Here is a 16,763-nt window from a genome sequence, read left to right as displayed (position 1 = left end):
CTTTTAAAAAATAAAATAAAATACTTAAAAAAAAAAAGAGCTACATCTGTAATAGTTGATCATCATATGATCTTGCTGTTTACTGTGTACAGTGTTGTCCTGGTTCTCCTCACTTTACTCAATACCAATTCATGTGAGTCCTTTCTAGCTTTCCTGAAATCAGCCTGCTCATCATCATCATATATAACAGTAATATTCCATTAATTCCATTCATATACCACAACCTTCTCAACCATTCTCCAGTTGATGGGCATCCATTCAACTTCCAGTTCCCTGTCTGATTTTGGTTTTTCTGTTAGCTTACTTTTCTTATTCCCTTTGAGATACTGCTGATTTTTTAAAATACAGTTATGGGGTGATACAAATTATTTATTGTGGTTTCTTACTGGATTTCTTGATCATTATTCAGTTTGGTATGAATACTTAGGCTTTTAGGCAGCCATTTTGGCTAGAAATCTTGGCTCATAGTTTAATAAAATAAAAAACTAAGCCTTTCAAGCAAAGCAGCTAGATTTAATCTTTTTATTATTATTATAGCTTTTTATTCACAAGATATATGCATGGACCCTTGCAAAACCTTCTGTTAAAACTTTTCCCCTCCTTCCCCCATCCCCTCTCCTAGATGGTAGGTAGACCAGATTTAATCTTTTAAAAGAGAAGATTCTTGCTGGTTTTCTTTGACTTGAGAGACGTATTTATAAAATATCTAAAGGATGTAAAAACCTGGGGAAAATCTTAGATTTTATGTATTTCCCAAAAAGGCGATTGAGAAAACATTAAAAACTATTGACCAATATGGTTATCTCCTAAGTTTTAGAAACTCTTTTTGAGGGTTATCTATACATAAATTGAGGACATTTTTGATGAGATTATTATGGAAATGGCAGTTTCACAAATTAAAATTAAAAATTAAATTTAATAAATTAATAAATTAAGCAATGGACTACATGTTAAATGAAAGATATAAAAAATATAAGATCCCATTAGGTTTACTTTTTGTGATTACAAAAAGGCATTTGATTTGGCAGAAGAAGGTATCTTTTCTACCTAGGTGTCTCCTATCAAGGTCAGTGAGAATTTCTTAGTAGAATATAATAACTTTGTTCAGTGATGTTCTTATAATAAACATTGTTGTCATTGAGTCAATTACAGTGGTAATTGTGTCAAGACTCTCCTTGATCCCATTTGAAGTTTTCTTGGAGTGGGTTGCCATTTTCTTCTTCAGATCTTTTTATAGATGAGGAACCTGAGGCAAACAGTGTTAAGTGACTTGCCTAGGGTCATATATGTAAAGCTGGATTTGATCTCAGGATGATGAGTCTTTCTGATTCCCAGGACCAAGATCTATCCACTGTACCACTTAGCTGTCCATATGTGGTTTAATGGAACCCCCACCCCTTTTTGGATTACTTTCAAGAAATTTCAGAGTATCTTTCTTGACCCCAGTCTTTCTATAACAAAAGTCCATAATTTTAGTTAAAACATTTTACTGTTGTTTATGGCAATAAGGCCAGTGATAACATTGCCTCTGAAGAACTAAAAATGAGTGTCACACAGAGAGCACTGGAAAGGTACATTATAGGTGCAAACACAGAGGATCAAGGAGGAATTAGAAAGACCAAAGGATTGTATGACAGGTAGAGAAGTTGAACCTGGATGACAACTGGACAGTCTGAGGATGTCCCTTGTGAGGTCAGGAAAAAACTGAAGAGTTCAGATGAACTCTTAGGAGGACAGGGAGGAAAGTTACTGAGAAAAGACAGAGATGGGCTATGATCATTGGAGGGCAATCATGGATCTGTGATCTCACAGATTTTGATTACTTGAATGTTATTTTTATAATAACATGCTAATAAATCTTTTTTTCCTTTTAATATTTTATTTTTTCTCTATTACATGTAAAAACAGTTTTAAGCTTCTTTTTTTGGATAATGTTTTGTTTTTTATTTTTTATTTTTACAATTTTGAGTTCCAAATTCTCTTCCACCTTTTCTCTATGCCCCAGTGATTGAGAAGGCAAGCAATTTTATAAAGGTTGTAAATGTGAAGTCATACAAAACATAACAAATCAATCTTACTGCAATATGGTAATGTACACAGATGTATGGTGGTAAATTTATTTTCAATTTCCCTATTTTTAAATTAGTTACAATAATAATATTTTAATGTGATGAGTAGGCTTGTTTGTTTTTTTTTTTGGTCAGCAAGTTTCATAAAAATGGTGTCATCTTGATAATGGTACTCATCATTCTTTTTAACCCACTAATTGAGATCTATATTTCCTTAAATATTTTTATTATAGCTTTTTATTTTCAAAACATATGCATAGATAATTTTTAGTATTCACCTTTGTAAAACCTCGTGTTCCAAATTTTCTTCTCCCTCCTTCTTTACTCCCTATCTCATCCCCTAGATGGCAGATAATCCTATAAAATGTTAAACATGTGCAATTCTTCTATACCTATTTCCATAATTATCATGTTGCACAAGAAAAATCAGATCAAAAAGGAAAAAAATGAGAGAAAACAAAAAGCAAACAAACAACAAAAAAGTGAATACTATGTTGTGATCCACTCAGTCCCCACAGTCCTCTCTCTAGATACAGATGGCTCTCTCCATCACAAGACCATTGGAATTGGTCTGAATCACCTAATTGTTCAAAAGAACCACATTCATCACAGTTGATCATCATATAATCTTGTTGCTGTGTGTAGTGTTGTCTCGGACATTTTTGAACATGTGGGTTCTTTCCCCTTTTTTAATGTTCTCTTTGGAATACAGTATTATATAATATTTCTGGATTGCAATCAGTGTTTCAATTTTAATAATTCTAATAGGAAACTTTCCTGCAAATAAAATGTTACAAATAATAATAAAATCTGTATTGCTTTGTTTTGTAAACTAGAACTTTATTTGAAGTATTATATGTTTTGGTTCCAAGAAAATAAACTATTTCTACATAGTATCACAAGGCAAGAATATATTATTTGGTTTCTGTTCAGATTGAATATGACACAGTGTATCATATTTGTCTTTGGCAAATGTACTTCTTAGCCATTCATAGTTAGTTAGTCTTTTTTTTTTTTTTTAAATAGCAGTTTCTTCTGCAGACCACCAAAGTTACTCATAAGAATATTTTAATAAGTATTTTGTAGGGCAGGAACCTCTTAAATTGCAAGTATATTAAAAGTATTTATGGTTTTAACTTTTTATGAATTCAGTTACTTTTTCTTATCATAAAATGATTTGGAGGCATTTGTATTGATTTAATGAGTATTCATTTTCTCATATTGACCAAATGCACAACTTTCAGGAGGAACTTTTTATTATAAAGTGAATTTGCTTTATTTTTGTTATCAGCATTATCTCAATCACATTTTGAAGTACTTGGGTAGAGCAAAGCCAGTGTGCTTCTCTGTCTATACTCTTGGTTGATGATTGATTGACTGGCATCTTGGAATGTGTCGTTTAAAGGGACAAGCTTTCCCTTCTTATCCCTGAGATGGATTTGGAACTTTCTGGATCTTTCTATGAGAGGGAATTGAATCTTGCCCCAGAATTCTTCAAGGGACAGCATAATCTGCAAGTGAGACACTGAGAAAGGAGTGGTGCCCTGAAAAGCTGATTAGCAGTAGCAGTAGAGTCAGATTTCATAGCTCTCTCAAATATTGACCAAATGGAGTCTGAGCTAAAGTAGGGGATAAACAAGTGCCACTGGCTTCTTCCTACATATCTGGGCTGAAACTACTGATTGTACTATTGAAAGTTCTGGTTTTATGTTAGTTCATTTGGGCAGGGGAAGATAATGGATGGAGGAAGAAAAAATGGGAACACAAAGAATTACAAAAAGGAATGTTGAAAACTATCTTTACCTATGTTTGGAAAATAAATACTATTGAAAAAAATGTAAAGTATTGGTTGTATTGGTGTTGCTGTTCAATGTGAGCTCCCTCTTTTCCCTTCTTCCTCTTCTGTCATTCATTTGCCTGCTTCAACCTTGTCTTACATACTGAGGTGACCTATTTCTTGACCAAGGCTAACTCTTCTACATGCAGAACTTATCCCATTCTATCCACTACCCCCTTGTCATCTTCATCCTATCACTTGTTTTCAGTCTCTGGCTACTGACTCATTACATACTGCCCACAAACACGCTTATGTTTTTACCATCGTCTCTATTTGATTATTTTATCTATATTTTACTTGTTCACAGTTGTGTGCATATTATTTCTACCACTAGACTGTAAGTTCCATGGAAAATAGCAACTGGCATTTTCTTTTTTTGACCTTTCTTTGCATCTCCAGCACTTAGCATTGTGCCTGAAATATAGTAGGTACTTAATAAATATTGGCTCAACTCCCTTGCATTTCTTAAAACAAGTGATTGTGAAGCATGAATTTGTGTACAGATTGCATATCTTAAACTAGCATCTTTAGATATGTTTCATCCTGATGTCATTTTGTTCCATTAGTCCAATAAAATTTTTCGTATCAATTTTCATTTAAAAATTTTTATTGGGGTAGCTAGGTGGTGCAGTAGAGAGAATTAAAATCTGGCCTCAGACACTTAACACTTCCTAGGTGTGTGACCCTGGACAAGTCACTTAACCCCAATTGCCACAACAAAAAACAAACAAATAAATAAATAATCAGGTATATAGAAATTTTCTCTTGATGTAAAGTTGCTCTCAGTAGATTTTGTTGTTTTGTGCGTTTGATTCTTCTAACCTCATTGGAAATTTTCTTGACAGAGATAATGGAGTGGCTTGCCTTTTCCTTCTCCATCTCATTCTACAGATGAGAAAACTGAGGCAACCCTAAGTGACTTGTCTAGGGTGACATAGATAAGTGTCAGAGGCTGGATTTGATCTGAGGAAGATGAGTTTTTCTGACTCCAGGCCTGGCGCACCCATCACTGTGCCACTTAATCACAATATGAATGGGGTTATTACAGAGTTATAAATCTTATGTAGTTTGAGCAGTAGATTATACATATGTACATAGATAACCAAGTAAGTACTTTTATAACTCTATTTATTTTCAGTACAAAACAAAGATTTTAGTTTCTCAGTTGATCACAAAGGTCTTGAGACATAGACAATTTTTCTTCCTACCACATTCTTTGCAAATTAAAAAATTGCTTTGCAGAAGGTTAACCAAGTAGTTTCAAAACTCTGTCAAAATTTTAAGGTAGCCCCACTATATCTAATATTGAGTGGTCCCTAAGCAGTGTTATTATAATGCAAGCAATCTATTTTCTTTCACAGATTTTTTTTGTAAAGTTCATTTTTTCTTATCAAAAACATCTTAAGATTTTTGGAAATAATTTTGCATTTGAATGTATGCTAAAGAATATTTTAATGTATTATGTTTCTTGTTGTATTAAGCTAAAGCCCTTGTACAAAGCAAACATGATAGTCTTCCTACCTGTCAATGACAGTTTTTGTGACTCTCAGTGATAAATATAGTGGATTGTATTTTCTTTTTTTGGCTTTTTACTTTCTATTTCTATATTTCCCCTGTCTTTATTGTCTTTGATCTACCTGCAGCACCTTCAATTAATTTTCTCTTTGAATGAGTTAACTTAATTATTTATGAGAAGGGAATATTGTTTCACTTTTACAAATAGAATAAAAAATTTGAGACAGTTAAGTATAGGTTTAGTTGTGGAAATTTTCAAGTGATGAAAATGAAATGAATTATAGATAGTATTTTCAGAGTTTTGAGTTGTGGGGGTACTTTTAAATTTCACATAAAAATTGTTTAACTTTTAACTTTCACATAAAGATCATTTAACTTTGAATTTATACATCATGTTCAAACATATAAAATAGTCTTATGACAAAACTAATTTACTGGTGTCTTGTGGTTATAGTAGCTGATATTGATGGTGGCATAGCACACCTGTGCTGACATTCATTATATGAATATTCTATAAACATTTATTAACTGCCTAATATGTGCCTGGAATTGTGCTAAGCACTGAACAGCCAGTGAAAATGCATAAAATCGAGATAAAGAATTTCTTATTTGAAGAGAGGGTGGAGGCTGATGTCATTTCTTCACATAATCCATAGGAGAAGCTAAGCAGTAAGAAGAATGGGAAGGTAGAAAAGAGGCAGTTTATGAAGAACTTTGAAAGCCAAACATAGTATTTTGTATGTTTTTTTTGGGGGGGTGAGAGGGAGCCACCACTGGAGTTTATAGACTAGGAAATCTCATGTGCCCAGATATGCTTTAGGAAGATCAGTTTGGCCAATGAGTGGAGGATGGATTGGTTTGGGAAGAGACTTGGGCTAATGGGTGGAGGAAATAGAGAAGTGGCCTTCAGATAGGTTAGAACCAGGAGAAAGCAGTATCCCCAAAACCTAGAGGGAAAGGAGAAGAGGATGCTCAGCAGGGTCAAAGGGGAAGTCAAATGAAGAGATTGTGTTAAATGACATCTGAGCTTTCTTCCAGCTCCAAGTCTTGTGATTGAATGCACATCTATGTGATATGAGTATTTTCAGCCATAAATCATAAATCATTACTGTTTTCTTGTTAGAGACTAACTTATTATTAGTAAGATTAGGTTATTTACTCTCTGATATGTGAATCAGTGATGGGTATTCAAGAAAGGCATTATAACCTTATATCAGTAAGTATTTAGGAGAAGGAAAGAACTTTTGACAAGGTCTTTCCTTTTATATTCCCCTGCTGTCAGGGCAGGGGGTCATATTAGTGTAAGATCAGATGCTTCCCAATGGGGAGGGAGACTGGCATCATAAGAAAAGCCATTTGGAGGAAAACCAGTTGTTTAGGAATAAAATTCTCAGCAGGAAGCTTTTTAGAGAGGCAACACAAGCATTCTGTGTGTGCAGGATCACACTAACAGCTGACATTCTTGTTTAACAGCCGCCTTGTTAGCTCTTGATTCTTGGAAGGCCTGTTGTAATATAAAATAATTGACTTTGTAGGTGAAGCTTCATGAATTAACATTCAAGTCAGGGTCATTGGGGAGACAGTGACTGCCTCGGACTATAGTTGTACCATCCAGTCAAGAACAACAGAACTGGCAGCAAAAATATCCTTAGCTGGCCATTGACACATGTGACTGTTAGTTCTTTTACACAACAAATTGTATTTACTCTTACATTCCATGGGTCTTTGGCTAGGAAAGTAGAAGCTTTTGAGTCCCATTGCATTATTTGCATGGTATGTGACAGATAAAAGTCAGAAAAATGGGAATCTCTGGCTTTAGTAGCTATAATGGGCAATGTATTTTTCCTTTAGGATCAGATTGAACCCAGTGAATCAGCAAGAATGGCTAATGGAGTCACCGACACCATGAAGAAACACAGAGTTTTTTTCTTATCTCGTGTGTAAGTGGGGGGAAAAGGTAAGAATTTTTTTTAAAATTTCTCTTTTGGATTTTATTTAGACAAACATAATAATGCTGATATGAGCCTGTTTATTGGTTTTTATGGTTTCAGAATCACCTTTTTTCTTTCCTGTATTTCATAGCTCATATTATCACTGGTTTTATTTTTTTTCCAAAACTTGCCTGACAATTTCCGTAGTACTATTAGATTCCAGCATTATCTGTCATTGACTTTTGTCAACAACACTACCTATTTATTACTCTAGGAGGAAAATTGATTCTTCTTGCCTAGAATCAAAGTGCTTTTAATTTTGCTTAAGCTTGTTTGGTGGAACAATGCACAGAATTGAGTAGCTTTTTTGGGAGCTCAGAAATCTTAGAGTCTAGTGACTTATACATTTTTCTGAGTGCCTACATCAGTAATTTTACATCATTTACATTTACGTTTTTACATCAGTAAAAATTTTTGAACATGCACCCCCAATATGTGTACTTTTGTAAACCATATATATATATATATATATATATATATATACTATTCTATGACTATTTGCATATGTTATAAAGACTAAACAGAAGTAAATTGCCAATCTTCATTGGATTATGGAAAAAGTAAGGGAGTTCCAAAAATATCTACCTTTGTTTCACTAATTAGTCTTTGACTCTATGGATCACAACAAAATGGGACAAGTTCTTAAAGAGATGGGAGTACCAGGTCATTGTATTTGTCTTCTGAGAAAACTGTATGTGGGTCAAGAACAACTGGACTTGGAACAACTGTCTGGTTTTGAAAGGGAGTATAACAAGACTATACACTATCACCTTATTTATTTGAATTATATGCAAATATATCATGCTGAAATGATTTTTACTGGGATGTGGCCACTACAGCTCTACAGCTTCTTGGATCCACAAGTGAGAGTTGAGTGAATCAAGTTATTTATCCAAGAATCAAGAATTTATCCATAAATAGCCCTAAAAAAAGACTCAGCAAATCTTCACAACAGAGGGGTGAGTTCTCCCTGAACACCCCATACGCCTCATAGGTTATTTACTGAGCAAAGAGAAGAGTATGAAGACAGTTGGGTTCAGTGGAAAGAGCAATGGATCTGGATTCAGAGGACTCGGACTTCCTACCACCACTTATACTCATTGTGGGCATTTTCCTTCCTGAAGTTTGATTCTCTCCCTCTGGAAAGTGAGAGGGTTGAACAATCAATGAGTTAATGCACAAACCTTATTAAGGGCCATGTGCCATTTCCTGTGTTCTGGGAATACAAAGAATTTCTAATCCATTCACACACATTTGCTGGCTGGGTGATGTTGGCAAGTTTCTTAACCTTTCTTGCCCCATTACTTCATCTGAAAATGGGGACAATAATAACACCTATGGCATAGGATTTTTGTGAGTCTCAACTAAGAGACAAAATTTAAAGCACAAAAGGCAGCTAGATAGCGCAATGGATAGAACACCAGTCCTGGAGTCAGGAGGACTTGTTCAAATTCGGCCTCAGACACTTAATATCTACTAGCTGTGTGACCCTGGGCAAGTAACTTAACTCCGATTGCCTCAGCAAAAAAGGCATTGTAAATGCTAGCTATTATCATGTCAGTTCTGAATGTTGAAACATTTGACAGTGCCAAGGACTTGAGTGGTGATAGCTGTTTTCTGGGTCATCAATAACTATAGCTCTGGGAAGGTGCGAGGGTGAAATTCCTGCAGAATTATTTGCTGTGCAGCATCAATCCATATAATCCCTGGAAGATTATCACTGGGACTGAACTAGAAGTAATGTTGATGGTTTAATGTGTATTGCTGTTCCCAGGGCTCTTGATCAAGGGCTTGTCACTGGGAGTTTGATGATTGGTGTTGTTGGTAGTGGTGTGGGAGGAGGATTCTTGCTCCATAAGAATTAGTCCTTTTTGAGCATGGCTCAAGGTTGTGTCAGCTAACATTTATTTATTTAATAATAATTAATTTTTATTTTCCAAAATAAATGCAAAGATAGTTTTCAACATTCACTCTTGCAAATCTTGTGTTTCAAATTTTTCTCCTTCCCTCCCTCCCACCCCCCTCTCCTAGACTCTGGAGGGCCAGAACTCTGGAGAAGTATCCTTGAAACAAAAATACTTACAGCAAGGTGTTATCAGTGTGATTGATGAGATGATGGTTCTCTAGTTTACATATATTTAGTACTTAGTATGGTAATGTAATGGTTCTCTAGTTCATACATACTCAGTATGTTGTAAGGATGTAATTGTAATAGAGTATTTAAGGGCTGAGGGAACTGGGGACATAAAATGAACAGACTGGGAAGGAGACTCCATTCCTGACCATCCTCATGGTGACTATTCTGCTGAGACCAAGGCCTGTCAGGTGGACCTCCAGAAAGTAGTCCGGACATTACAGTAGACCATAAGTAATTCAATATAGGTTAAGCAGGTGTAATTCTTCTAAACATATTTTCACATTTATTATACTGCTCAAAAAAAATCAGACGAGAAAAAAAAAAAACAAGCAAACAAACAACAAAGGTGAAAATACTATGTTGTGATTCACATTGAGTTTCCATAGCCTTCTCTCTGGATGAGGATGACTCTCCATTACATGTCTTTTGGAATTGTTGTGGCAGACTTGACCTGGTATTTTGTTGCCTCTTGTGTGTCTCTTAAGATGGAGAGGAAAGAAGGTAGAAGGGAAAAGAGAGAGGAGAGATTAAACTCACCACCTGTTCCCACCCTCTCAGCTCTGCTTCATATTTTACTAGAAAAATTGAGGCCATTCATCAAGAGTTCCTTTCTCTTCCATCTTCTTACATCACTCAAATGCCTTCTACCATCTCCTCCTCTAACTCACTCTTGTCTTGCATGAAGAAGTATCTTCTCAGCCTTGCCATTCTACATAGACAAGTGACCTTATTCTATCCCATCTTTTCCAGTAGATTGCCCCTTTCTCATCTCCACTCTGATTTATTTTCAGTTGTTTCCTCCCACAATAGGATTATATTTAGTTTAAGTGAGTTAAGTTAACCTTGATTGTAATTCTATATCCTTTGTCTTATAGAATATAAATATTCCAAGTTCTTCCCTTTTTTATAGTGTAGCTGTTAAATCTTGTGTGATCCTCACTATGGTTCCTTGGTACTTGAATTCTTTCTTTCTGGTAATTTGTTGTATTATTTCTTTGACCTGGAAGCTCTGGATTGGGGTTGTGATATTCCTGGGATTTTTCATTGTGAAGTATCATTCAGAAGTGACTAGTGGATTCTTTCTATTTTTACTTTGCCCCCTTGTTCTAGGAGATTGAGGTATTTTTCTTTTAAGATTTCTTGAAATTTTGTGCTTGGTCCCTTTTCTTTTTTGTTGTTCATGGTTTTCAAGTTATCCAGTGATTCTTTTAGGCAAATGTTACATATTTGGCATTCAAAAACCCAGCCTGTCAGAGTTGTGCCCTTTGTAGTAGAGTTTGAATGCTTGGCACCTCAGCTCAAGAAAGGACCTATATATGCAATTCTTCGTCTTGCCAAGTGATCTTCAGGATCTTCCTTCCTAAGACAACTCAAATGGAAGCAGTTCGGTTTCATAATCTGATGCTTCTTCTCTCCCACACTTTCCTTCAGAGCCTCCCAAACTCTGATCTAGCTCTGGCAATATATGTATGAACCTCATCATCTCTGTGTACATCCCTGGAAAGTATACTGATAAGGTAAGTGAGTTATCCACCATATTCAGAATTTCTCCATTGAGTATAACTGGTGCTTCCATGTATAGATGATGTGGTGCTTGCTTATGAAGAATCTCTGTTTCATTGGGTTAATTTTCAGGCCAAAATTAGCACAAGTGGCAGAAAGTTGATCTTTGTTGAACCTTAATCTCAGAGGCTGCATTGAGTACACAGTTATCTGCAAACAAAAAGTTGTATGCCAACTCTCCCTCCACTTTAGTCTTAGCTTGTAGCCCTTTCAGGTTAAATAATTCACTGTCATTGTGGTAGATGAACTTGATGCTGTTTTCATCCTCATTGAAGGCGTCCAGCAACATCACTGAAAACATCATGCTAAAAAGCAGAACAAGCACAAAGTCTCGCTTTTATCCATTGGTGACTATGAAAATAGGTTGTCCTAGAACTGACATAAAACATTGAGGAACTTCTACAGAAAATCAGTTATTGCCATAATTTTCCTTAAGATGGATAGTGTCTTTGTTAGATCTATTGATATTGTGTACAGTCCTATATTCTCCTCCCAGTGTTTCTCCAAGAGTTGTTGGGCAGCAAACATCATATCACCTGTTTCTTTCTGTGGCTTTCTGAAGCCACACTGACTTGGGGAGAGATGAGGCTAGAATTCAGGAGAAAAACCTAGGATTGGTTGTCTAGATCTCTAAGTCTTCAGAGATGATGAATGGGAATGAATGTGGTCATCCCAGGGGAGAGTTTAGAGAAAGAAAAAAGAACCAGTACAGCTTTGTAGGGAAATATCCAGTTTGTGGTTGTGACATGGATGATGAACCAGTAAAGGATTGTCAGAAGGAGCAGTCTTATAGGTATCAGGAACACCAGGAGTTGACCTATGGAAACAAAGAGAGGAGAGAAGATCCAAAGGAAGGTAATCAATAGTGCTATGTTCTGCAGAGAGGTTAATAAAGATAAAGAATTAAGAAAGGAACTTTAAGTTATGAAGAACTGCTTTCCCTGTCTGGTCAAGGAAAAACCCCTATTAATGAGTTCTTGGATCCTTGACACATAGAAATATCTTAGTTGAATATTTACCAATGATAAAATAAAATATAATTGCCCCATTATGATTCTGGAGACAGTCTACTTCTGTGCTTTTAAAAAACAGCAATAATTTATCAGTATCTTTTTTTGAAAACCACCATCATTTCTGAATATGATTTCAGCTCATCCTTTTCCCAGAGATGTTAGTTTAGAAAAGAGAAAAAAATCAACTAAGTTCAACATATGTAAGATTCGATTCCTATAGTCCACTGTCTCTTTAAAGAAATAAGAAAGGTATATTCTCATATCTCTTCTTTTGGGGCCAAACGTAGTCATGATCATTTCATAATATTTAACTTTGTTTTGTTGTTCTTTCATTTTATATGATTTAATAATTGTGTGTATATTGTTTTTCTGATTCTCCATTTTGCATCAATTCCCCTGCTTCTCTCTGTAGATATCATATTTATCATTTATTATAGCACTGTAACTTTTTTACATTCTTGCAGCACATGTTGTTTAGCCATCCTCTAGTTGATGTTTTGTTTCTAATTCTTTGAGAATTCAAAAATGTTGCTATAAGTACTTTGTTCTAATTGGGATTTCTGGGGAAAAAAAATCAGTTGACCTCCTTGTGGGCACATGCCTAACAAAGTGATCTTTATGTCAGTATAGTCATTTTAGTCACTATTAGCTATGTCATAACAGCAAGTGACCTAATGCGACTTTCTTAAAATTACAAATTATATACTAGATTTTGGTTTCTATCAGTGTTTTGCCTCTCGGGGTTTCCCATGCTGATTTAATTACAAATCTAGACCAAAAAGAAAAATAAATCCAAATTAAATGTTTAGTGTTTGTTTTTTATTTGAACTTTATAGGTTGAAAATACATTTCTATTTTATACCACTAGTTTTCATTTAGTTGAGATTTAGTTTTTTTATTTATAGATGAGTAATAGTTCAGTTTCCTTTCCTAGACATTAAGTTTAAACAATAATTACGTATCATGCACTGTGCTTGGCGGGAAGGGGAAGTGAGAACCGGAGGGCGAAGAAAGGGAGAGAGATATACTGGCTAGATTTGTGATTTTACTGATGTGGAAAACATCCCAAATAAAGAAATATATAATAATACATGATAAATACAATTTATGGCTTCATCCATACCTTATCTCATGTTCTTTTTCTCTCTGTCTCTTCATAAACCCTCTGGAAGTTTTCCTTTTATACATATATAAATAACAAATAAAACCCAGCTTAGTTAAATGTCTCAGAGAGATACATAGTGCTCTGTTACATCATATGGGAGACCTCCTATAGGACTTAAAATGAAAGATACATTTTTGGCCATGGCTAATTTGAGAATTTGTTTTGCTTGATTATGAATATTTGTTACAAGATCTAATGATCTAATTAAAAAAACCTAAGGGGAGAAATGGTTATCACCTTTTGGAGGCATCAGATATGACTTGATGGAGTGAATATTTTAATTGGTCTTCAAAAGTGGTTGGATGGGCTCTTCCTCTGTAGAGAGTATTATGTTTTGGGAACAATGCAAGTTAATGATTAGAGAAATGTCTGAGAACAGTATGGTGTCTGGTACAGCAAGCTTATCTAGCTCTTGAATGAGAATCATGGCATGGAGAATTTGTTTTGATCATTTGGAAATAATTGTAATTGATTTAGAAAATGTTTCAAACTCTCCCCTATTTATATAGATTACAAACAAATTTATTCTTGTCTGACTTGGGCTTGCATATTGTATGTACTGATGCCAAATTCAATACAAACTCTTGATTTTGTTTTGCCTTTCAGGTTTAAAAAAGTCACTTGAGTGGTGCTTTCTGACCAATGGAGAACTATTTCCAAGCAGAGGCATACAACCTGGACAAGGTTTTAGATGAATTTGAACAGAATGAAGGTGAGCATTCCCTTTGGCATCTAAACACATATGTACCACAAAGAAGATGATGGCAGGACATTGTAAAGCAATGAAGCAGTCTTTAGAAAACCAGGAAGCAATGAAGTAAAAACTCTTGCTTGCATTTCCCAAACTTGCAAAAATCAACTTTTCTTTGATTGTCTTTTTTTGGATGAGAGCTGCCTACATGTGTGAATTGTTGTCATGAGGATATTTGCTAAAATAGATGAATATAAAAGGAAGGTGGTCTCACAGATTAGTTGTCCTAGCTAATCCTGGTACCAGTGTATACATGATGAAACATATATCCCTCTTCTTGGTAGAGATGTGGAGGTCAGTGGGCATCTAGTATTGCATTCATTGTCAGAAAAAACCCCTGCGTCAGTTAGTTTTGCTTAATTATTTTTTCTCAATGTGATAAGAAAAGATTCCATTTTGGAGGGGGGGGAGTAGAAGCAAAATATATTGGAAAATGAGGATAACATTAAAACATACAACACTAAAATAAAAACACTTGAGTAGTTACCCAATCACAGTGTTCACTGTACCAGTTTACAAATTGATGGTATACTCTTTTGGATCATTTGAGCAAATTCAGAATTACTTAAAAGGATAATTTTTATATCATATATATCATATAACACAATATCCCAAAGCATCTATCTATACTGTTCCCATTTTTTCTAATCATTATTACTGGGAGCAGAATATATCAAGTCAGCAAGAGAAAAGTTCTTTTAATCAAACCCTATAAGTTTAGAACTGGCCTAGACAGAGACATCTAATTAATTAGTAGCTCCAGGAATGTGCACAATCTTTCAGTTATTTTGAGGCTTCAGCCTGAGGTGTAGAAAACATTCAGCATGACCTATAGGGACATTGGGGTTGCAGGTCTGACTTAGTATAGGCAAATCTAAGCTTATGATAATAAAAGCTCATGTTTGTTTAGAAAGTACTTTAAGGCTTATTATAAAAGATTTGTTCTCAACATTTCATCCTGTGAAGGAAGTAATATAAGTATTTTTTATTTTCTTTTCACAGAAGAATATCCTTAATTTAGTGATGAGAGAAGTTATGAACCCTGACGAGGGAACGTATCTAAGACTGAATTTGAACTCAGCATTGTGCCAGAGAGATTAAGTGACTCGTAGTGATCATAATTAATATCAGAGCCAGAACTGAACTCAGAATTCCTGAGTCCAGGTTCTATTCTGGCCATTGATATTTGATCAGTATATGCCAGAATTTACCTCAAAACCCAGAAGTGAACCATTCTCCCAGGTCAGCATTACTTCAGCTGGATTCTGTTCAATAAGCCTGTGATATGCCAGGCACTCTGTTAGGCAGTGGAATAAAACGGGATATAAAACCAAAAATGAACAAATGTCTGCCCTCAAGTAGCTTACATTAAGATACCCTGTGTGAATAGATAAGGATGTAATGATGGTTTAACATGGCCAGGAATATTAATGATTAGGCAGTTAGAACAGATTTTCCCTAGGAAGTAGCAGCTCATAAACCAAGTCCTGAGAGATGCTGGAAATTCTAAGAGGTAAAAGTGAAATCTATAGCAATTATGGGGCATGGACTGTGCAAAAGCATGTCCAGATACAGGAGCCGAAAATAGCATAGACAGTTTGGTCTGGGATGTCAAATCCATAAAGAGGAGTAACATGCAAAAAGCTGGAATGGCAGGGGATGACCTGATTAAGAAATACTTGAAATGCTAAGCTGAATGAATGACTAGATGATTGCATGGATGTCTCTCTCTACTTTGAGAGATTTAGGAACTCTTTTCAGCACAATGACCAATCCCAGTTTTATAAGAGTTATGATGAAACATGTTATCTATTTCCTGTTAAAGAGGTGAAGGATTCAGAATGCAAAATGAGATCTATGCTGGACATGAGCAATGCTGGAATTTGTTTTACTTTAGTATATATGTGTGCAACAAAGAAGAAGAAAAAAAGAACGATGTTGTCCTTAACAGAAGTAGGGAAATATGGAGGAGTGATAGTTTTAAGGTGGAAGACAAAAAGTTCTATTTTGGAACTGTTGAGTGTAAGGTAATTAGGGGCCCTCAGTGGTTATGATGTTCATCTGGAAATTGGAGTAGTAGGATTTGAGTTCAAAAGAGAGAGGAAAGCTAAATTTGTACACCTGGGAGACATCTGCCTGATTCTTAGTGAATCCATGAGAATTGATAAAATTATCAAAGAGAGGGTTTTAGAGAAAGCTGGAGCTTTGGGTGACATGAGAAGGGGAGGTGACATGAATAATGATCAAACTGGCCTAGGTTTTTAGAAGGGAATGTTCAGACAGAATCAGGGGAAAGTTTCTGGGAAGAGAGTGCAGTCATCTATATTATGTGTTTTAGAGAGGTCTAGAATAACAACAATAGCTACTATTTACATTAGAATTAAGCTTTGATTCTAAACCTTATTTAAGATTTTCAAAGAAAAATGGAGATTTAGAGAAGACTATCAAATTAATTTTAGATATTTGAATAATGTAATATGGAATGGACATTATAAAAGACAGTTTTATGACTAATCTTGATCCCAGAGAATAAATATTGACCAGAGGAGATGGGACAGGACAGTTTCAAAGTTACAAGTAGAGGGGTTGGCCTTAGTATAGAGAAAGACATCGTTCTTTCCAGAGACTGGACCAAAAGAGGAGAAAATGATATTGAAGACTTTGAATAGTACTTTTTTTACTTGACTATGTATGTTTGTAAAAATGGATAGTCAAGTAAAAC

The 16,763-nt window shown here is 35.1% G+C and overlaps 1 protein-coding gene across 5 annotated transcripts in view; it reads left to right on the top strand.

The window, feature by feature from the left end:
* The first annotated feature begins 7,252 nt into the window (after nt 1-7,252).
* ZFYVE9 (zinc finger FYVE-type containing 9) overlaps nt 7,253-16,763 on the top strand; it is an 84,413-nt gene continuing 74,902 nt past the window's right edge. For 4 of the 5 annotated variants that reach the window (XM_031969126.1, XM_031969123.1, XM_031969127.1 and 1 more), the window contains exons 1-2: nt 7,253-7,378; nt 13,897-14,002. In XM_031969126.1, the coding sequence (XP_031824986.1) occupies nt 13,933-14,002 (70 nt within the window). In that variant the 5' untranslated portion in view covers nt 7,253-7,378; nt 13,897-13,932. Of the gene's footprint in view, nt 7,379-10,980; nt 11,067-13,896; nt 14,003-16,763 lie in introns of all 5 variants that reach the window. The other variant, XM_031969124.1, reaches the window with a different exon arrangement.

The sequence above is a fragment of the Sarcophilus harrisii genome, chromosome 4, assembly GCF_902635505.1.
Source record: "Sarcophilus harrisii chromosome 4, mSarHar1.11, whole genome shotgun sequence".
Classification (NCBI taxonomy): domain Eukaryota; kingdom Metazoa; phylum Chordata; class Mammalia; order Dasyuromorphia; family Dasyuridae; genus Sarcophilus; species Sarcophilus harrisii.
The sequence above is the reverse complement of the archived record's forward strand: the minus strand, read 5'-3'. Positions and strand labels throughout refer to the sequence as shown.